The 22,742-nt window shown below is 43.7% G+C and overlaps 1 protein-coding gene across 2 annotated transcripts in view; it reads right to left on the bottom strand.

The window, feature by feature from the left end:
- IGFBP7 (insulin like growth factor binding protein 7) overlaps window positions 1-22,742 on the bottom strand; it is a 144,900-nt gene that overhangs the window by 83,252 nt on the left and 38,906 nt on the right. For both annotated transcript variants that reach the window (XM_086961975.1, XM_086961976.1), the window contains exon 2: window positions 1,557-1,666. In XM_086961975.1, the coding sequence (XP_086818101.1) occupies window positions 1,557-1,666 (110 nt within the window). The remainder of the gene's footprint in view (window positions 1-1,556; window positions 1,667-22,742) is intronic.

The following is a 22,742-nucleotide window of genomic DNA, read 5'->3' as shown; positions in this document are numbered from 1 at the left end:
TCACAAAACCTTCAATTATTTTCAGTTAGCGCCATTGTGATATAGCCTGTGGGAGGGTGATTGCCGTTTTTTTAGTTATGTAAGGCTTCGTTTTGCCCGTGCTGTTGCATTAAATGCTCACAAAACCTTCAATTATTTTCAGTTAGCGCCATTGTGATATTTCTAGGTCTTTCAGGAGACTGCAGTCTTTGGGGTGGCGTGAAGCCTTTGCTGCCGTGAAAGATATTTTATTTTTCAGCCCCTTGTGCTGTAGAAATGCTGCCGATGCGCGTGTCTGGCAGGGAACAGATGGCCTGGCCGTGAAGCAGGGGGCGGGGCAGCGCTGGGGAAGCCTGTGGGAGGGTAATTGACCTAGAAAGTCATGTATAGTAACAGAGAGAGCGAGACACGGACAGTAAGACAGGGACAGGCATAGATAGGTATGCAAGCATAGACAGGGATAGGTGAGGTGATGGGAAAAGGCAAAAGGAGGAGTGCTGCTACGGGCTGGGGAGGGGGAGGAGAAATGAAAGGAAAGGCTGTGTTTGCGGGGAGAGAGAGGGGAGGTGCTGGTGTGGGAGGAGTGCTGCTACGGCAAGGCTGTGTTTGCGGGGAGAGATAGGGGAGGTGCTGGTGTGGGAGGGGGAGGTGCTGGTGTGGGAGGAGTGCTGCTACGGCAAGGCTGTGTTTGCGGGGAGAGAGAGTGAGGTGCAGGTGTGGGAGGGGGGAGTTGCTGGTGTGGGAGGAGTGCTGCTAGGGGAGGAGAAACCCTGGCCGTGAATGCGCGTGCATGTTTGCTCACGTGATTCACGTGAACTGCAAGAAAACCGCGGGGCTGAAAGCCCTTGGTTTGAAGAGGATTTTGCCGACTTGAATTCTCGCTCCGCTCAATGCGCAAGTGCATTGATAGGTCGCGAGACCTAAAAAGACTATTCTGGGCTCAACCACTAGATGGCGGAATAATGATGCACAGTATGTGAATCAAGAAGACTCTTCAAGATGCAAAACTACTCCTACTGGTAAATAACCATTCCGTTCCTGATGTCAGCCATGGAAGGATACAAGCCATGAAGAGGCAATGCTCCTGAGGAGTGACAAACAAAACAAGAGGAAGGGAATCCATCAAATAAGAAGCAAGCAAATGAGATTGCCAACAAAACCAACCAAAGGTAAAGAATGGGCTGACCAAAGCTTTGGTGTTGTACAAAATAGGTTGACACCAACAGCTGAAAGCTGCCTGTAGGTGAAAGATTGAAAATGTATTCTATAAAGTATAATTTAAATGAAATCTGGAGGTCATCCACACTCAATGACAAACATGCACACACATAAAACCTGAGTTGCGCCATCCCCACTGACATCTGTCTGCGCCACAGAGGCAGAAGAGACGCTCCACCTCTTAAGAAACTTCATGAAGAAACCACCCTCAACCCCCCAGAAAAGTGATGGCTCCCATTTGTGTCTTTGCAACACAAACATGTATTTCTGGGTGGTGCCACCCATACCACACATGAGAATTGAGCATTCACTGATTCATAAGTGCTATCATTCAGAACATGACTGATGCTGGCACTGACCTTGTTCCAGGTGAGGATTGGGGTTGGAATTCCAATGACTTCACAGCTCAGATACACCTGCGCCCCACTGATGTTCCAGGTCTGTTTTGGGGGAGTCACAATAGAGGGAGCTGGAGAGTAAAAGAACAACATCATGTTAAACCTTGTATGTAAAAGACACCTTTACAATCTAATCATAGAACTGCACTCATCAGGTTCCACAGATTCTTACATATGCTTTTGGTAGATGGATGCAGAATGGGTGTGCTGAAATGCCGTAGTAGCGGAACAATCCTCAGTACCCAAAGGTGCTTATTTAAAACAAAAACATTTTGTCCTCTTGCATCACCTAAAAATAGATACCAAACCATCCCTGGCCTCTTTATGTTCTATCCCAATACGTTGCAAATTTGTGGCAGAGATGTCATCTCCATTCAGTTTACATCTCGTGCCAGCCCTGAGTAGCAGACAATGCTTCCACTTTGCAACATTTGATGGCAAGTATCTGGGAAAGTACATTGTATCCAAGGACTATCAGTATGAGCAGTTGACTACTCCAGCCTAAAAGATACCACCAGAGAATGTATTGAAGTGCAGCAGCCCCGAATTCACAGACATCATTAAAACAGGTAGGTAATACAAAGTTTATTTAGGCAATTATCCATAAAACATTCTAAAACAATCCAACAGCCGTATATTCTAAAATTGCCATAAAAACCCACTGACCCTCTTGAAACAGCACCCCCTTTTCACACCTATCCTTAAAACTCTTTTTGACTGTCAGTATAAAATGTACAATTCCCACGGTCACATCGAAAAACTGATTTCGGACAACAGTTTAATCGCCGCCAGCCTTTGATATGTTTGATATTCTAAAAACAATGGTCTTAAAAACTTAAAATGATCAGAAATATAAAAAACACTATCCAAACGTACATGAGACAAGGAGCATTTTACATTTAGAGGACATGTACAAAATGCATAACAATTCTTAATCACATTGCACCATTCACGGGATAAAAAGACTGGGTTACACTCCTCTCTCACTTTTAAAATTTTGTTTCGTAATCTGGGGTTGGGGATATAGGCCAAGTAGTTCAAGACCTGTCCTGGCCAAGGGTTTTTAATGAGAAGCTGATCGAAGACTTTTCCCTTAGATAGGCTAGGTCCAGAGAACTGGCAACCTTTCCCACAGATTCTCTCAAGGCTAGTTTGCTGGAGATGGGAGATCAAGATTCTATTGTCCCTCAGAGAGAGTGCATTTTTTCAAAATCCTTTACCCTGCTTCTTACTTCACTTTCCCATTTTCTTTCACTACCATGGATTTCATCCCAACACAATTTAGATACCTTTGGGGTATTGCTACCCATCAATAGCTTGCTAAAAAATCTCAGGACGCAGGAGTTTGTTAACATATTCCATGAAACTAGATTCAATTCTCTCATTATACCCTGAACCATGGTTCCTGGAGGCAGCGACAAGAGCTTCCTGAGTACTGCCCCCTCCAATGGGTTCCAATCACAAGAGGGATCTAAGGGAAGTGCCTCTGCTCCATACAGCCCCAGAAGGGGAATATTCCTGTCGTAAGCTTTCATTAGGGGATTGAGGGACAAGTTAAATTTGACCAGAAAACCAGCTTGCTGAATAGATCTTGACGCACCCCATATGTGTGCCCCATTTTAAGCTCCTATTAAAGGATAGCCATAGATATTTATATGATTCCACTACTTCCACATTACGGACATTCAGGTACCATTCAGAGTCAATCATTTTTTTCTAAAGACCAGCACCTTGGTTTTCTCCAAAATAATTTTCAGGAAGTTCTGCCTGTTCTATGCTACGAGAAATATTGTTATGAGATCCAACCTGTAATGGCCAGGTTCCAGATGGACTATATCATTTTGGGCCTACTTATAATGTCGGTCTTACCAGCGACATTGTAGATTTAAAGTCCAACCGTCTTATTATGATAACAGCGGTCGGAAATCCAACGCAGTTCCAATGGGCTCAAGGAGCCCTTTGGCCAGTAGGAAAGGCCTCATAAACCCTTAAGCATGGCGTTTCTGCCGTCGGGATTATGATGTCGGTTTCCAACAGCCAATCCATGTTGGGCTTTCTGACATGGATTGGCTGTCAAAACTGACTTGGGGGGCCCTAGCAGGGCCTCTTGGCCCTCCGCATTTGGCTCTGAGGTGCCTGCCACATGGTGCAGGAATGTTTAAAAACGTCCCTTTTTCAATGGGAGGTTGCGCTGAGGACAGTTTCAGCCTGCCACACAAGTTCCCACTGAAAAATAGAAATTTGCAACCACAACATGTGTGGTCGCATCCAAATAATGTGGTCAGAACCGCTGACCTCAGAGAGGTCGGTTCCCAATCCGCAACCGTGTTGGTTGAAGGCAACTCTGCCAACATCATAATGAGGGCCTCTGTAGTTAAACTACCTCTAAAGAGGCACTAATGTTCCCTTTCTTCGGAACAACATAGAGTGGATATTTTAATTCAACATCTTTTGACAGCTTGTAATACAGTTTCAGTGAGTTAGATGTGGTCTATGCCAAGGTATGCTTCTGGAAGAATGAAATAAGACTTTTCTGCCAGGCCTATTTCTTTTGGCTATGTCAGAATCCTTTGACACTATATGATAGAGAAGTAATCATTGATGAATTAGAAAGCTGAATGCATGTGTTGCGCAGAACTAAGATTATTTCTCAATTAGTGGACAAAGCAAGTAGAATTTGACTTCTTCTCTGCATGAATAATATTCTGTTCCTCAGGGATATGTCTTACTCCCCTCCACTTTAACACATAAGTGCAGCTCCTGCCTCTGGCAATTAGGCAATCCATTGTAGAATTCCAAATGCATGCTGATGATAGGCAGTTATTGGCCTTTCTAATGACTTGCCCTCCCCCTGCCCCTTCCTGATTACCATTTGCAATAAACCAAGTGGTATTTAGGTCTTGAAGCTCAAACTGATTCCTCAAGCCGAAGCTGTTGTCGGGTCATAACCACCCCCCGCCCCCTTAAGAATCCTAAATCTTATCTTCCACTACCTAGCACTCAATCATGGAAAAATAAAAATGATTCCTCTTTTTATAGGATAAGTAAATTACCTTCACCTGGGTCAACCAACATTACTGAACCGCAAACTCCAATGAGTCAAACACACCAAGGCCGACACCTTCAATTCCACCTTTAAAAGCAGTTTTCCTTTCCACTTCATTCTTTCAATGCACCCAGTAACTAAAAGATTAATCTCTGAAGCACTCTCCATCTGCACAGATTTAAAAATTTAAAAAACTACTATTTTTTCAATGCACTCCAAGATCACCAAACGTGATGCCTTTGTAAATCCACTGATTCAGCAAATTCCCAAAGGAATGCAGGACCATCTCTCTAGACTCAGCTCTTTTCTGGAATTCCTATCTTCCAACTATACTCTGTCTCAGACCACCTTACCCTGGGAAAGACGGCATGCCATCACACACTATGCCCCATCTAATACAAATCTGTGCCCTTCAGACAGTCATTACACAATTCCCTCCAAGTCTATGGCCTGAGACGTTCAGTGCAAAATGACCAGGCAAATGGACTATCCTACTGGTAATAGGAAAAATTAAAAGAGAAGATAGGAATAACTTAATAACTTAAATGAAATAACATAATGACAAGTCGTTTCTTGCGGTTTCACAGATTCAGAATTTGCAGTTTTCTCCGATCTTAAAGTCCCTATGTGGTGGCAGAAAATCCGCCAGTTAGGCTGAATTTTCTGAGGTTGTACTTTAAGGGGAGACCAGGGGACTTTCGGGCAGCATGTAAAACACACAAAGCTAGCACTTTAAAATAATTTGTTTGACTGTTGAAACCTTGTTAAGACATGCAATTCTACTCCTAAAAGCAGACATTTGAATATGTGAATATGTCTATTGTCTGAGCTGCAGACCACCTGATGGAGTAAGGAGGCAGAAATAGCAAGAGATTTATAAATATATGATTTAAGTACATTTTCCATCCATGCTCCTTAGGATTTTTACATGTACCCATGAATCAGAAACCTATAGAAATTGAATTGCGGCACTTAAAAATCATAGATCATGCCTTTTTTTAAGAGGTTTCCGAATTGGCCAGGCGTATAAAAGTTAACTTACATTAGGATTGGTATATTTCCTAAGACAATATGGTCCAGGCTGATCAAGTAGTCACGCAACACAGGGCAGCAAGTAGTTACTCTGCTGCTGTTGCGTCAGAGGAAGAGAGCGGACCAGAGGCACAGCCGCTAAAATGTGGCGATGTTCTGTTCTCTTCCTCCGCTGTCCCCCTTTAGACACCCATGCACCAACACAGACACACAGTTGCGCCGTGATGGCTCCCTTCCAGTACAAATTACAAATCCTATACTTTAAGGCTTTTTCCACTATGTACATCACACACATTCTAAGTGGGGAGAATGAGGAGAAACATTTCTTCTCAATGCTCATTCCTCGAGAAGGCACAGGCTGTTGGCAAAAATCCTTGTCTACAATTCTTTGTAGATAGGGATTTGCATCAAAACCCATGGGTGGTTGCTTAAGAATGGCCATACAACACCCACGGAATGTCCCCTTGACGCAAAGTATTTTGGGTTACTGTCCAAAGCAAATCATGATTCACGTTGCATATTAAATCCCACTTGCACAATTTGCCTCAGGTTTGCTTTCGAAAAGTAAAGCAAACACAACGCAAGGTGTTTGTAAATCTTGACCTTCGTGTACCACATAGTAACAGCACAACCATTTCAGTAAAAATCAATCACTTTTTGCAAAATTTCGTGACAAGTCAAATTCACAAAAATGCGGTTCGCTGGTATCTTGCATTACTTTTTGGCGCAATTGCAAACGTTCCCAAAAGAGGCACATGAGATACTGGCAGAAGATTGGTTCGTGCTGCAACACATTTTCTCATGCTATTTTGTGTATTTTTTTCCTGTGACAGACTAATTCAAAATTCCGAGAAAAATTGCATAACGTAAGATTCACAATCTCACCTGCAAAATTAAAATTTTACACAGGCTTAAATTCAGCCCTGAATCATGACTGTTTTGGGTATGCAAATTCCTGCTGTGCAGCAAGCTCTTTTCAGATTCAAGCCAGATTCTAAGGAAAAGCTCAGAACTATGTCGTAATCTAAGGGCTGTGCCACTTTAAACATGATTTAGGGAGTGATATAAACAAAAGCGATAACTGAAAATGTACGATTTCTGGAGGAAGCGCTGAGTGGGAGGAAAATGTACTGGGTAATTTTGTACAAACACTGGTTAGGAGGATTTTCATTGCCAAATATAAATCAGGCCCAAAGCCATGTAAATGGTAATAATACACCTTTAAATTACACTGCTGCTGCCCCTGAAAGGAATTCAGCCTGCAGAAACTTTATTTGAATTCTGTTTATTTGACATTCAATTCAGATCACACATGACAGGTGCTGAAAAGAAGAACAAGTGAGTACATGTTCGCTTGTAGGCTAAAGGCCTTTTCAGACTGTCACATATCCTTCTGACCTCCACCCCTTCGTCAGGTATGTAACAAGCCGGGGCACACAGCAGCCAGCTTTCGTGCAGGCATGTGTGCATCAATCAGGTCTATTTTCTCCACAGGATAAAGTTCAAGCATCTCTCATTAGAAAGACACACACAGTCATGCCCACCTTCACCCCAACAAACACATGTGTAAACTTTAAAATAGAACCACAAATATACCACTGATTAGGTGTTACACAATATACACACAAAATTAACACATCCTCAGATTAGATTGCTGGTGCCTTACTAAAATATCTGCTTCCTAGCTAAATATTGAGTTGAAGATATCATGCTACAAAAATATCGTAGACAGAACATCAGTAGCCAAGGTAAATATAAAATGGTAAATACAGATTTAGTCTTCTTAACTCTAAAAAACACAGTGGCAAATGCCACTGTGTAGTTATAGTTAGGACAGAGTTTACATAGGAACAGTGTTTTTTGTTTCACTAATAACTTTCAGCTGTTTGACAAATCTTCACAAAACTTTCCAAAAATAAGTATATCCATCTCCGTTCTTTCCTTAAGAGTTTGGGGGTGATCTGTCAAGTGGGGGGCTAAGAATAAGGGGATGGATGGGGATCCCAAAACGCTGTTTTCCCATGTTAATTTCTGTAGGAAATTTTAGGAAGTGATCCAGAAAAAAAGCAGACCGGATATGCACAGAGAAAACATGCTTTTCATTATTAGGTGTATATCCTTTCAGGCGTTTGAGAAATTTGCATTTATAGAGGTGCTTGAGTAAGTCGCAAAGGGATTAACATTTTAGTGATATCTGGAAGGTTAGACTGTGGAAGTCCTGTGGGAGTCCCAAGTTTTCATAAATTTAAAAAAAAAGGAATTTGATTGTCTGAGACCTTTTTCTTCCATTTGCCTTTTTGGCCAAATCTGATTGGATGGTCACAACTTGAAGAAAAATGTTGTGAGCGCCATTACAGGACTAAACTACAAAACATATATATATATCAGGGGCATGACAGGGGCATCCTGACCCTCTGGTGCGGACCCAGAGGGACCACCCAGGTGCTGAGGTAATGTGGGAGCCCTGCTGGAGCAGTACTGCAGGACAGAGCAAATTATACTGGGCAGAATCTTTGATGGTCCCGCAGTATCACTGAGGTGACCCTTGGGCGATGGTACAGCGAGTGTACTGCCGTAAAGTAAAAAGAATATTTGCGGGGTTGGCTGCCTGATAGGGGTTGGACAATCTCAATTTCTAGACTTTTTACGGTCAATAGATATGCAGTCATTATTTTTGGAACTTCCGATGTTTTGTATTGTCCTGTCATGTTTTGTATGACAGGACTTCTGTTAGGAGTACTGTCGATCCAAGTAAGAGTACCGCAAACCCTGTAAACGTTGTAAACAGTTGTCAATGTTTAATATGTTGTTCAGAAGCTGTGGTTGCCTAAACAACTAAAAATTCACATATGTAGTGTTACTTTTCAACTTTTCCAAGTTTTAAGCCTTGTTGAATTCAGGAACCAATATCATGAAACAAGGCATGCCGGTCCCATTAATGGCTATTTTCCAGTAATAGCAGAGGATCTGCAAATCCTAATTGATCATTGCAGAGATGTGTTTGGTTCCTGAATGTTACCCATTCAAAATGCTATTGACTTTTTGCCACAGATCTTTAGGCTGTGTGGAACCCAACCTTCAGGAAAAGCTAGTCACCATTGACCAATACCGGCTCGCAACGTCTTTAGCCATAGCCCTGGTGGATTTGTACGGAGGGTGTGCAATATTGCCAGGCCCTGTGTTCAACCCATGCTAGATCGGCTTTCCCCGCTGTGCATGGCCTTTAGCCATACAAAGCAAGGGCTTGTTTCAGGGTTGGCCTTTGGTAAGTCCTCACGGCCGCACACAGCCGGGCATGGCCTATTTGCAGGGACTTCACCCAACTTACTGCAAGGAACCAATAATCACCGTGCATGGAGATTGCATGCAAACCTTACCATTTTCTCTAAAAGTTCTTCGCAATCCTACCACAGGATTCACAACCCTATGGACCAATGTTGGTGTGAGAAGTTGGCCTGATGTATGATGTCCACAATTCTGTGGGCACCTTGTATCAGTCCAAACAATCCCTTATGGTGGTGGTTGTAAGTCAACCTTAAAAAGACAAGCTATTCTAGGGGTAGCATGGACTAAGCAGCCTTCAGGCTAAACTCAAGAGGGCATGTGAAGCCAGCTGTTGTACCATATGCAATCCTGTAATATCAAATGAAAGGACACCACACAAGTTATATATTATAAAAATATATATATTTATTCTCAGAATAATCCCCTGTACTCTTTATGAGTATAGAAGCACAAGCGTTTAAACAAAAGCACAGTTTAACATATGAAAGTTGCACATTTATGGGTGAGGCCGGTGGCCACTCAAACCATATATCAAAAAAGTGGTATAAGTATCAATATTTGATCAGTGGTAAGGCCTAGGGCCTTGGGAATCGCTGGGGCTACTCTGGACTAACAGTGATGAAGTCGGGAGAGGCCCGCGGGACTCGGATGCAGCGTTAAAAGCACACGCATGCACCAATGCAAAGTCAATGGTGCGTAAAAGTTATCGAGTTACAGTTTTAGGAGTCTTCCGACTGGACTAGAAATACAAAACTTTAGACTTAGACACTAGAGGTGTAAACCACTACAGGAGCACCGGCGTTCATGAGTTACCTCACCCACAGGAAGCGGGTGCATAGGTGCCAAAGTGTGTCGGGTTTCGTCGGGTAGATCTATGGAGCCTGGAGATGAAGATGCTGCAGGCGGCCAGGAGAGAAGAGTCTGGGTGGATCCAAAGGTGGATTGAAGATGTAGAGTACCTGAAAGCAGAGGGGACAGAGTCTGGGCCACTAGCCAGTGACCAGGAAGGAACCAGGCGATGTTGGGCGCAATCAGGTGGTTGTTGAGAAGCTTGTCTCCGCTGCCACGTAGACTCTGGGGCACTGAGGATGTCCAGGAGTAGATCACGAGCTGTCCCACAAAAGCTCTCGCTGTCGGCAGTGCCAGCTTCTGGATTGGAGCTAATAAGCTTTGGCAAGTGCAACCCACGCAGGATTCGAAGATTGCTTCTTACTCGGACCAGCAAGGTCAGAGCGGGTGCTCCTTTTCAGGGGAGTGAGGGCCAGTCTGGAGCAACCAGACTAGCAGAGCAAATTCAAAGGTTCGTTGGTACTGGGGCCGTTAGCCAACGGGCAAGCGACCGGACCAACGCGTCAAGCAGGAAAATGCCAAAGGGCCCCACACAGCACTCGGTGAGTGTGGAGGGATGAGCTTTGGTGCAAAGGTTGCTCGGGGCTGGGGCTTCTCAAACCTTAATGCACAACATCGAGGAAGCCTCGGGAGCTGCACGGTCAGCACTTCGTATTTTTTCCAAGATGACTGGCCCCACACTTCATGTCGCCTCCACGGGTCTCAGATTCGCTGGGACTGTGTATCGGGCTGTTGGAAGGCAGGAAAGCTGGGTCTTGTTGATCTCTGTTGCTCGAGTTCTGTCAGAAACTGCAACAAAGCAAATGGTGAGGCGCTGGATGGTGCCTGTTTGCACAGGGTGGTCACTCCTTGACCACAAGGGAGATTCTTCAGTCTTCTACGTCGACTGGGATGTCGAAGGGTCCAGAGTTTCGTTTCATAAGTTTCAGTCAGGATAATCTGATGTGCACTAGCACAGCTCCTACCTTTATTCCAAATCAAGGGGCTGGACTACCTGCTAGGTCCCTCCTATGGGTGGTACCCAGGAAGGGGGTGGTTACACCCCTTTCCCTTTGTCCAGTTTTGCGCCAGGACTGAGGCTGGAGTGCCCCAGAACCGGTTTGACTGGATTTTGCATGGGACACCTTGTGTGCCCCAGGCAGTGTCTAGTTTCATTCAGCCCACCCTGCCCCAATCAGGGTGTAGCACCTCCCTGTGACAGGAAACCTTTTGTCCAGGCCTCCCCTGCCAAGTTTCGGTCAGCAGTAGGAGGTCAGACTTGTGTCTGTGGCAGCAGCGTCCATTTTGTGATGCTGAGGCTCTGGTTAGGATTAACCGCGTTTTAGCAAAGTAACATGTCTTCTCCCTCAAGGAGGGTGGAATGCTACCCCCGTCACCAGGACTGGCGAGGGGGTAGTATTCCAAAGCGTATGACACCTTACACAACATGTTTTTATAAAGCCAAACCAAAGTTAGCAAGTAACCGCGAGGATTATAATGCACTTAAGAGTATATGGTATGGCAATATCCCGGAACAGCTAAGGGAGTTGGTCCCGACAGCTGCAGACAGGCTCACCTCATGCTAGAGCACCATCTCACATAAAACCAAGCACTCTGCCTCCAGGATTGTTAAGGCCCGCCATAGGAGTGACTGATAGGTATATATGTGTCCAGATATAGGTTTAGATATAGGTATACTATATCTAAGCAAGGGGTGATTACACCACCTTGCCCCAGCTGAGTGATCAGCCAGTTGTGTCGATTTAAGTAACAGCCAGGGGTGGCAAAAGATATGCTGCAGCCCCTGGTAGGCCTCAGATGCACCTATGCCCTGGGCACCTATAGTGCACTGTACAGGAGCTGATAAGGTGTCCAGTACCAAATTGGTTATACACCTAGGGTGCATGGAGTCCATTTTACAGAGAGGGCAGATAGCCTGGGACTCTGATTAGCAGGGTCCCAGGCCAACTAAGTCGAAAACCAGCTAAACACAAGGCAAAAAAATCTGGGGTAACCATAGTCAGGTATCCACCTTCCTACAGTTGGACATTCTGGAGAGGCCGACGCTTGGTATCGGATTTGCAGACCCTATCATTAGGCCATATATCGCCTCAAACAGCTTTTGAGATCTATGGGCAGCATGCAACTGGTGGTCCCTCGTATCCGAAGAGCACAGATGGGAGGTCGGTCCTTTAGATTCCTAGCAAGCAAATACTGGAATGAACTTCGAATGGAACCTTCTTAATCGCATTTTAGGCTGAAATTAAAGACCCATTTGTTCCCCAAGGTTTAGTTCCATTAGGTTCCTTTTGTTCCTTCCTCCCCTCTATGGTGGGCCCGTTCTGGAGTTCTGACGGAATGCATTCACAGCGCGGGGATGCACTGTTCTTCTGTGTAACCATGCGCTTAATAAATGTTTTTATTATTATTATTAGGCCAGCATGGATCCCTGAAGCTTGCCTTGCGTTTGCCACCCTTTGCCTGTGAAGCTTGCACTGGAATTGCGGTCCTAAGATAGTAGTTGTTGATCTCTTGGGCTGTGCTAAGGATCCCAAACTCTACTGCAAAACTCTAATCATTTCTATAATTTAAACGGGGTGCCCTTTTAGGCCACCATCGTGTGCTTGGAGGTCAAGGTGTACTCATCCAGCCCCGTTCACAATTCTTTCAAAGATGAGGGGGCTGAATTCCTTCTCCCTACAAAGGTAGTTACAACACTTTTCTCTGTGTTTCAATCAGCCAATTGGAAGGCTTAGATTCTACAAACCTGACTCCAGGTTTGCCGAACCAAGATGGACAATGATAGGAAAAGCGCGCTCGTCTGATGGGATTCGACATTTTTTTTCTCAATTTATTGAGTTTCAGACCTCCGTGAGACTGGGTTTGTGGACCTCTGCAAATTAATGGTCTGGGCAATTTTGGTATGTAATTGCCTAATTGTACATGTTCTCGTGATGATATTGTGACATAACCTGCTTTTATCCATATAAGCTTTTAACCGCTATTCAGTTGAAGAAAATTTTGATATATTTATTGTGCCCGAGATGCTGTGTCATTTTTTATCCTGTTTTTACGTACATAACTGTGTAAATAAAACTTGAGTTCTCTCCGTAGTAGTTTGTACCCCTATTAGTTTCAAGCAGAAATGTCATGTAAATATATGTGTACGTCAATGAATAAAAATCCAAGAACACCAACCTCCCCCTCTTCCTGCTACCCTTACTTCCTGGCCCAGCTTGTGTTTGTTTGCTTTGCTCAAGCATGAACTTGGAGAGCAATGATGAGGCAGATATACACAAATGTGAATTTAGAACAAAAGACGCCAGAGGCAGCAATAAAAAAACTTACAAGCAAAACATCCCCACTGATGATGGAAAGGAGTCTGGGATCACAACATCTGGAGAATGTCTCTTAATCGAAAGAGAGCTGAGGAAACATGCACTTCAGACACATACAAAGTACAATTTCAGTCCTATGAACTGTAATCAGAAAGGCTCTGACGTACATGGCACTATTTCAGAATCAACAGCCTATTTTTTTATGATTTCAAGCTGGTAGTTTCCACCATAAAACACCCCGAAAACTGGGCGCGAGTACCAAAATAAAAAATAAAATAAAAATACTGAACATGTGAAAAGAACACCTCTTTTTTGCAAGCCATAATAGGATTATGAGGCTGGTACAGCAAGTTCCAGACACATTGTGCATTCTAACAACAACGGCTTTTATAGGGAGAACTTTCACATGTTAAAAACAGCAATAGAGGCTATAAGATACGGTATTTTGCAAGCAGTGTTAGCACAAGAACAATGTATTCATGTTGTCACGCATTTCTACGATATTACCCGAGTTTAACATTAGAAAAACCAACTCTCTTCCCCTTCCAGCTATTTCTTGACTATCTATGGACAATGTTTGTTTTTCAGAAACTTTGGCAGCCATGACAATAATGTGAAACATTTTTAATGTACACATCACGTCATTAGGACGCAGTTGTTCGTTCAGATAGCAGCGCCCTGATGACAGCGTGCTCAATCGCGACTTTACGTTTGTACCACTGAATATCGACCCACCCAGAATATCGTGGTACAAGAATATTGCGGACAGACTAATGAAAGGTAAGTAAGTGCCTATAGCGAAGTATAGATTTACTACTCCTAACTCCTCATCTACATATCTTGAAGATATATGTACTGTGTAGGTACACAGACGAGGAGTTATATAAAGAACATCTTGGGGGATATTTACAATAAAATGTCGGAGCACAGTGTTACTCCAAAATTGGTAAAGCCACGCTCTGACATTTTTTAAAGACAGGGATGCGCTCTTTTTAGAAAAATATGGCACACCCCTGCGTTTCCCTTAGCGATGGCGCTAAAGAAGCTGCAGGGGTGATTGTTTATGTGCAAGAAGAGACACCTTCCTGCACATAAACAATCTTTAAAGGCAATTTGCTCTGTCCATGTGTGCTGCAGCACACATGGAAAGAGCAAAATACGAGGAGAATGTAATCATTTCTCCTCCTATTGCTATTCTGAGACCAGGAATTCCCTGGTCTTAGTTTATGGCACTGCCCCATCCTTGTAAATATGGAGCATCGTCACAAAGCAATGGGTGTTCCGGTGGAACACCCACTGCAACACCCATTGGGCACCCCTTTCATGCTAAGTGGCCTTAGTTACAAGGCAGAGTTAAGCCACTTCCGAAAGACTCACTTACCTGTCTATATTTTTTTCAATATTTTTGTCCTCAATATTGTATCTCATTGCTATTTTAGGGCAGATATTCAGGGTGCACAGCAACTTTACAAGGTGTAGCCGGAGATGTCAGGTTGGAAGCAGAGTGTTCCTCCTCCGTGAAAACCATGGCACAGAGGAAACAAAGGGAAGGGGGCCCCTCATTGCCTCTGGGCCATGGGGTGCATTCAGGGAGGCACATTGTGTGGATGCATCCCAGTATCTGCACGGCATGGACTACACCAGTCCAGGCTGTGCGGGTGCTGCCTTCGACATTCCCATTGTGGTGCCTATTTCATAGGCACCTCTGTGAGAACGCCAGAGAACCCCCCGACAGTGACTCAAAAAGTCATTATCTGGCAGGCAGTGCAGTCCCGCTCCTGCAACGCCAAACTCTTAATCAGGCCCTTAGAGGTAGCAGGAACACTCGACCTGACGGCCCATTTACTACTAGGTGACAGTTAGCATCACCACTGGGTAAGTGTCGCTTTTTCCCACTCCTGGATCTGTCTTGGGAGGCTTGGCCGACCTAGGCAGGGGAACTTCACGATGGCCCCCGTGCGGGGAGAGAACACTGTGTGCACCAGGGCTACTAACTTTGTCATTTTTCTTCTCTAAAAAGAAAACCAGATATTGAGTAGGCTTAAAAAAGCCATAACAGACTGGTCAGAATTAGTAATGAGAAAAAGTGCACCCTCTGGACTGCAAGATGCACTGCCAGGCGGGAGGAGATCTCTAAATATGGCTGGTGGTCTTCTACCAAGGGTGCGGAGGCCAGGGTCTCGCCCTCTTGGTGGGCTGCCAATCAAGGTCTAAATGACCCTTAATGTGTCTCATTTGCACTTCCCAGTATGTTGATGTATATTTTGATTTAGTGTACTATGCAAAGCAGCAGGTGCTTTTACTTTAAAATGAGTTAGAATACCTCTGGAATGCTGTGCCCTTCTCCTTTCAAGCTCTCAAGCTCATCTGTGCCCCAGAAAGGGTTTCATTAGGTTTAAGTTACAAAATGCCCTAACTCTGGAGTCAGAGAGAGGGACAGCACTCAAAGAGGTCCTTGTGAAAAAGGTAGCAGCCTTTTGTGAAAATAAGTTGCTTGACATGTAACAGGCTGTCCTTGAATGTATAGTAAGTGTGTCAATAAAAGTAAACGAGTGCCTCTTTATGTCTCCTTCTCCACCAGAAACCTATCCAGGTTATCTGAGGATGCCGCAGCCCCAACTCTGTATTTCCAGTATCACTGTCTGACATGTCATGCACACTGTCACAGCTACACAATCTTCCCATAGACAAAGGCTTGATTGAATGTGACTTCATTTACTACAGTACTAACATAACCGCCTCCCAAAGGCACAGATCTGGGTTGTGGCTAATTGTGCCACAGCCATACCAACCTTTCATAGGCACAGACCTGACTTGCAAATGACTTCAATATCCCTACTAATCTTTCAGAGGCCCAGCCCTGATGTGCTTTACCGTACTTGAGCACTAGTGAACTTTGATCTGCTAAAGCCTGACTTGTGACTGACTCTGAGGCTTCCATACCAATGTTTCAGAGGCCCACATTTGACTAGCGATTGACAAGCCACAATTGTACTGGTCTTTCAGAAGACCAGAAGTGACTTGTGACTGACTTTGCTGCGTCCACACCAGCCTTTCTCAGTCTCACTCAGTAAGAGCAATGCAACACAGTAGATATAACCTGTGTATTAGTCAAAGTGGTTAAATGTTGCTCTAAACTTTGTAGCAAGCGAGTATATGTCAAACCACAACTTAGAAACTCAGTGAAGAAAAGTACAGTAAATTGATGCTGATTGGTAGTGAAACACATCACATGAGAAGTTTATGTTAAATTGCGTATTGGTGATTTAAAATCCAGAATTGTTCATTAAGACTAGAGTTGGTAGTTGAATTCTTTGGTACGGGCTACTTTATTCAATGTGGTCATATAAAACGGAGAGAAACCGTCAGATAAAATACATCGCCGCTTGCTTCAAGGGGATTGAGTCAAATGAGGCGTAGACACAGTTTTAGGCTTCATTTATTTTTATTTTTTGCAGATTTATATAGTGCGAACTCGACCGAAGGTATTGGAGCACTTTACATGAGCACCGGCTACGTTACACAAGGACACATTCATTTATTTGGTAGGTATGGGGAGATTACGTGATTTGCCCAGAATCACTGGATGTGGAGTCGACCCCGAGGCTCAAACCTTGGTTTCCCAGCTCCGAAGTCGGCAATCTAGCCGTGAGACCACATCCTCTCCCATTGCACCTAGTAGATAAGGTTGTGCCCCAGGCAGACCTAGTTAATCATGTAATGGCGCGGATGACGCAGTGGGCCAATAAACGCTATATTGGGATCTGTGGATGCCCTCTTACACACAGGTTTGAATCCCAGTGGGTCCACATGCCCAGTTATCCCCCGGTCAATCAAATGGGCACTCATGAGTTGAGTTGCAATAAACATCTTCTATGTAGCCCTCAGGAATCCTTAGCACAGACAGGTACCTTACAAAAACACATTATTGTGTCTATAGTAGAGAGTATGGCTAGTCCGTACGTTTTCTTTTAATAATCTGACCACATCAAACCTTCTTCAGCTCTGTATATTTACGGTACATTCAGTGCTACACACCCTTGTTGGTTTATGTTTCCAGCTAAAGGTTGTTCTCGGTTGAGTCTCTTGCTCTGTATGTTTGGGGATCTACATTTAGTCTTAGGACTTAATCCATCACAAAATATAATTTTGGCTTCTATTTTGTGATGGATTAAGTCTTAAAACTGAATGCAGACTAGATTGGGAATTAGCAAGTGTGGGAGATAGCTGCAAACATTTTGTGGCTGGTCCGGTGGCCGCAGCAGCGTAACAGAGGCCCTAGCAGCACAGGGGACCTTCAACCCTTTAGTGGATACCCAATTCAGCAGAAGGCCAAAGAATATCTGTGAGACATGGGGGACTCCTGGCCCCTCACCACATTCTACCAGGGGGGCCCTTTATTTTGCGTTATGCCAGTAAACTGCAGAAATATGGCATGTACTCTGCACTAAAAACATGGCAATTTTAAACTAAATATTGCAGGTGTCCTATCTTAGCATCAACTTCTATGCTTCTTGGTATCAAGAAAGAAAGGTAAGACCCCACAAAAGTCGGATTTTTAATAAATATCAAGGAAAAGTACACACAAACGTATATGCACATCATCAATACCTACCGAAAAAGATACAGGGCAGGTCAGTACAGTACATTTCCCTCCTTGAGGAAAATTGGTCCGGAGCACTGTGATATACATGATGGCAGTTGTCTTTGTAACACAGTACACTGCTCAGAAAGTATCGGAGATACTTTCTGAGCAGTGTACAAAGTATCGGAGATACTTTCTGAGCAGTGTACAAAGTATCAGAGATACTTTCTGAGCAGTGTACAAAGTCACAGATTCTTTCTGAGCAGTGTACAAAGTCACAGATTCTTTCTGAGCAGTGTAAAAAGTATCGGAGATTTTTTCTGAGCAGTTTACAAAGTATCGGAGATACTTTCTGAGCAGTGTCCAACGTATCTGAGATTCTTTCTGAGCAGTGTACAAAGTATCGGAGATACTTTCTGAACTTTCTGAACAATGTACAAAGTTTCTGAGATTGGAATCTGAGCAGTGTACAACGTATCTGAGATTCTTTCTGAGCAGTGTACAAAGTATCGGAGATACTTTCTGAACTTTCTGAACAATGTACAAAGTTTCTGAGATTCTTTCTGAGCAGTGTACAAAGTATTGGAGATTCTTTCTGAGCAGTGCACAAAGTATTGGAGATTCTTTCTGAGCAGTGTACAAAGTATCAGAGATTTTTCTGAGCAGTGAACAATGTATCGGAAATACTTTCTGAGCAGTGTACTGTTACAAAGACAGCTACCACCATTGTTGCTGCAGCTCCCAGTCTCTCCCAGAAATGTTTGTAATATTCCTAAAAAGATAAAAATGCCTGACTCAGTAAATACCTGACATATTTTCCCGCGCATAGCAATACTGGGAGTTTTAATCTGTGCTTAAAAAAGAATGAGGCGCTTATTAAAAACTCCTGGGCCTGTAGCCTTGTTGCGAATTCTCTTATAGCGTTTCACTTGTTATCCGATGCATCCTTGCTCTGAATCCTTGTGCTTTTAAAGTTTTTTTTTGTTATTTTGTTACTACTTTGTTACTCCCAAGTGTCATTTTATTACTGAATAGGTGAATGTGATTTAAGACATTCATTTTATATTCTACTGTCTTTTTCATATGTTTTGCTTTATTGCAAAGCTCAATAAAGATATTTGAACTAAAAAAAAATACTCAGCAAAAAAAACTCAAATTGCGGAGTATTTATTTCTATCTAGGGTTCTGTGGCGATGACGCCCTTGTTCCCCATGTATACATAGCTATGTTCAGCGAGCGAACCTAGCTAGAGAGTAACGGGGTGCTGATCAAGGGTGGGAGCAGAGTCGGGATTGAGGTCATTTACAATGAACCCAGATGTTCTTGTGTCGTGGATCCTATCATGAGGACAATTGAAGTCTTCATCTCCTCTGTGAATCTCAGAAGGGTAGGGGCAGTTCTGAGTTTGAGGGGTATGTTGTTCCGGATTCTGGAAGCATAGCTGGAGAAGGCTTGTCATCAATATAACTAGCGCACATTCATGGTGACCCTCATGAAAATGTCTGCTGCACGCGCCGAACAGAGCACTTGAAAAGGAACAGTCTGCAGCCCTCATTTTAAGAAGTAGAATACAAGCCTTGATGTTTCAAAACACATAGGCCCAGAATTATGAGGCCTTTGCATTGTCCTTGCATCACATAAGGTGACGCAAGGACAAAACAAAGAATTCGGTAATATTTACAAAGCTACGCAAGGGGTGAATTGCGCTGCCCTGCGTGGCTTTGTAAAGAAATGTAACACAACGCAACTGTGTCTTAAGACAAATAATGTCGTTTCCTATGCCGGGAAGAACTTGCTGCCCCAGAAGCCGCAATCTCCCTGTGCCAATGTCATGGGAAATCCTCTAGCACAGCTGCTACAAATGAGTTCTGTGTGAGATGATGAGCAGCTTGTCATCACACTTCTAATCTCATAATCAAGACATAAAGGCAGAAGTGTTTCTTGAAAAGTTTATTCGATCATCATCCGACAGACCAAAAGTGGCGTCTGCAGCTCGCGCCCATTCTCACAACTAACCACCCACATGTCATCTGTCAAAACGCTCGAGACGCGCCACACAGAGCCTTACAAGCCATGACAACACACTGCCAGGCTCACGCAGTACATACTGCCAACACGAGGCAGCATACTACAAACTGCTTGCACTGCGATTTGTTACATTTCAACTTGGGAGGTGTTCCATAGATAGCGTTGGCTCTGTTACTGACCTTGATATATTATATGTTTATTTGTCGGTGTCGGTATTTCAACATCACGCCGTGATCTACAATAAGATTACTTTATGCTGACTTGTTTGTTCATCCTTTTTAAACACTATATAACGAAATCCTACAACTGGAATCACCTATTGTACAATAGCAGTAGTTAATAAACACCACAAGCACATGGTTGACCAATGGGGGACCTTGGCTCCAGTTTAACGTTACCTTTCTGTTAGGTCTCTTGTATTGAATCTTGAATCTTTGAATCTTGTATTTACTCTTTTTACTGTGTCTCCTTTGTTATTCCAGATCATTTTTCTTCTCATTCAATAAGTGGCAATAGGTCTAAATTGAGAGGCCACTACACCACACTAGCACTCACTGTACTTTTACATTGGCCCTGAAGAAGCGCAAGGGATCTCCTCCTGAGACCACTCAACTGCGTGAAACAAGTTGACCTTCTACATGCCCATTATGAGTATGACACCTGTCTAGCTACCCGGGGCCATTATCACCCTCAAGCAGCACAACCTCTGGGTTTTTTACTGATGACAGAGGGGTTATTTCCTATTACATTTCACTAGCCACCCCTCCAGCCATCTTTTAACCTCACACTAGGACACCTCTGCCACTCAGACCCGCACCCACCCTTACAGCTTTATTAGTAAAAAAATCTCTGAAAAAGTGACCCTTCGGGGGATCCGTAGGGCGTTGCAGCACCGGCCCGACGAAGAGGATCACCCAATGATGAAGCACGACATCCTTCGGGGTGTGTGAGTGCACCAAGACTAGGACACACTATCCCGAGACATTATAATTTGAGAACGAAGACTTTATACCCTACTTCCTCCTTAGAGAACTGTGACTCCCATGGTCTACGATTCTAGTTTTCAGGAGTACGACTCACTCGACCTAGAATCAGCTCCTTGCCCCATCCCCCTTTTTTATTCCATGGCTAGAGTAAGGCCGTTCCCATGCATTCACCCATGGAAATTCCAAGATTTACTAAAGCTTGTAAACCTGGGAATGCGTCAAAAGGCTACGCCTTCCTCAATGAGACATAACAAGGAGAAATATCTTACTTCTCCTCGTTATTTCCTCTTTCCACGCATGCTGAGCAGCAAACATAGAAAGAGGAAATGCCTCTATGGATTATTTTAATGCAGGAAGGTGTTCCTTCCAACACAAAAACAATCCTGACTGTGACGCAGGCACCCTTGAACTATGGTGCAAGGTTGCCGGGGGAAACATCCTTTACAACGCAACTTTTACCACGCAGTGCCTTTACATCGCAACTTTTACAACGTAAACCTTTACAACGCATTGAGCTGGGGGGCGCTCTAGGATAGGGAACAGATTTAATTTACTATCCAACACCTTCCCTACTATCCACGGGGACTGGAGTTGGAATAGTAAATTAAACTATTCACTATCCAGCACCCCTCAACACTATGCGTTGTAAAGGCATGCGTTGTAAAACTTGCGATGTAAAAGCATGCGTGGTAAAAGCATGCATTGTAATGACATACATCCGGTTGCCGGCATTCAAGCTAAGCAGCACAAAGTGCACCAACGCAAGGAGAAAGCAGAAATGATCCATATGTTTGTGAATATGAAGCATGTGCTCTCTCCCTTCCACACACTGCAGCACAACAACTTTGCTTGCTGCTCCACGTTAAGTGGAATATTAGTAAATATGCCCCATAAAGTTCTTTTATGTGCATGAACAAGGAGAAAGTAGTTGCAATTTACATGTACATTTTTCATAGGACTGAAGATAGGGAATGGAAGACGGGCACACAGTGCTATTATTTGTACACAGCAGAGGCCTCAGTATCCCGAACAGAAGACAGGGATTTAAGTGGGCCAGGTCCTGACTGGCCACACTGCGAACTTTGAAATGGGTTTCTATTTGGCCCTGTATTCACGCCCTTACTTTTATTTATTTAAAAAGTTTTATATAGTGCGGACTAGACCCGAAGAGGGTATCAGAGCGCTTCACAAAAGTTACATCAAAAGAAAAGTTGAGTGCTAGTCACATATAAATGAGTATCTAAGATGAGATCGTATATGTTGTAAGTTCTCGTTGAATGTCAGGATTGTGTTAATCATTCTCGTTTCAGGTATAAACACTGATAGATTTCTCAGTAATGGCTGAGGGGAATCCATGTCAACAATGCAGACTCTATTTACTTCTCACATGTTTTAATATCAATAAATGGCTCTTGGATGCTTTAGACATTTGCCTGCCCCTAGCTCACAAAAAAACCACCTCCCATAACTCTCCTGCCTTATGGTACAATGAAGAACTGAAGGTTTCTAAATCAAAATGTAAATGATTAGAACGCCTCTGGAAGAAAGACTACTCCCCGACTGCCAGCTCGCACTATAAAAGCGAGCTCAAGCTCTACCATAAATATGTAACAAGGCAAGAGCCAACTATGTAGCCAAATCCATATCTGAAGCTACCAACAAGTCTAAAATTCTTTTTAATCTCGTAAAAGAGCTAGCAGGCGGTAATACATCCGCCAAACCTCTTCCTCTCAACAGCCACCAATGTGAGGAATTGGCGAAATATTTTACATCCAAGATTGAGACAATCTATCAGGACATAGCAACACAACATCAGGCTCAATCCAAAAGTGCGCAAAATCCCAGCCCCAATACAGATGACATCTATGTCCAACCTCCCTCCTCGGTCCTACGCTCCACTTACTTCGTGGCCCCAGATCGATGTCCAAGGTCTGCGGGACATCTTAGGGAAGGTTAAATCTGGATCTCCTACTGACCCCCTTCCGATCCCTATACTCAGACTCCTGGACACTCCTCTTC

This window comes from Lissotriton vulgaris, chromosome 3_1 (genome assembly GCF_964263255.1).
Source record: "Lissotriton vulgaris chromosome 3_1, aLisVul1.2, whole genome shotgun sequence".
Taxonomy (NCBI): domain Eukaryota; kingdom Metazoa; phylum Chordata; class Amphibia; order Caudata; family Salamandridae; genus Lissotriton; species Lissotriton vulgaris.
This window is presented reverse-complemented; position numbering and strand designations above follow the sequence as displayed.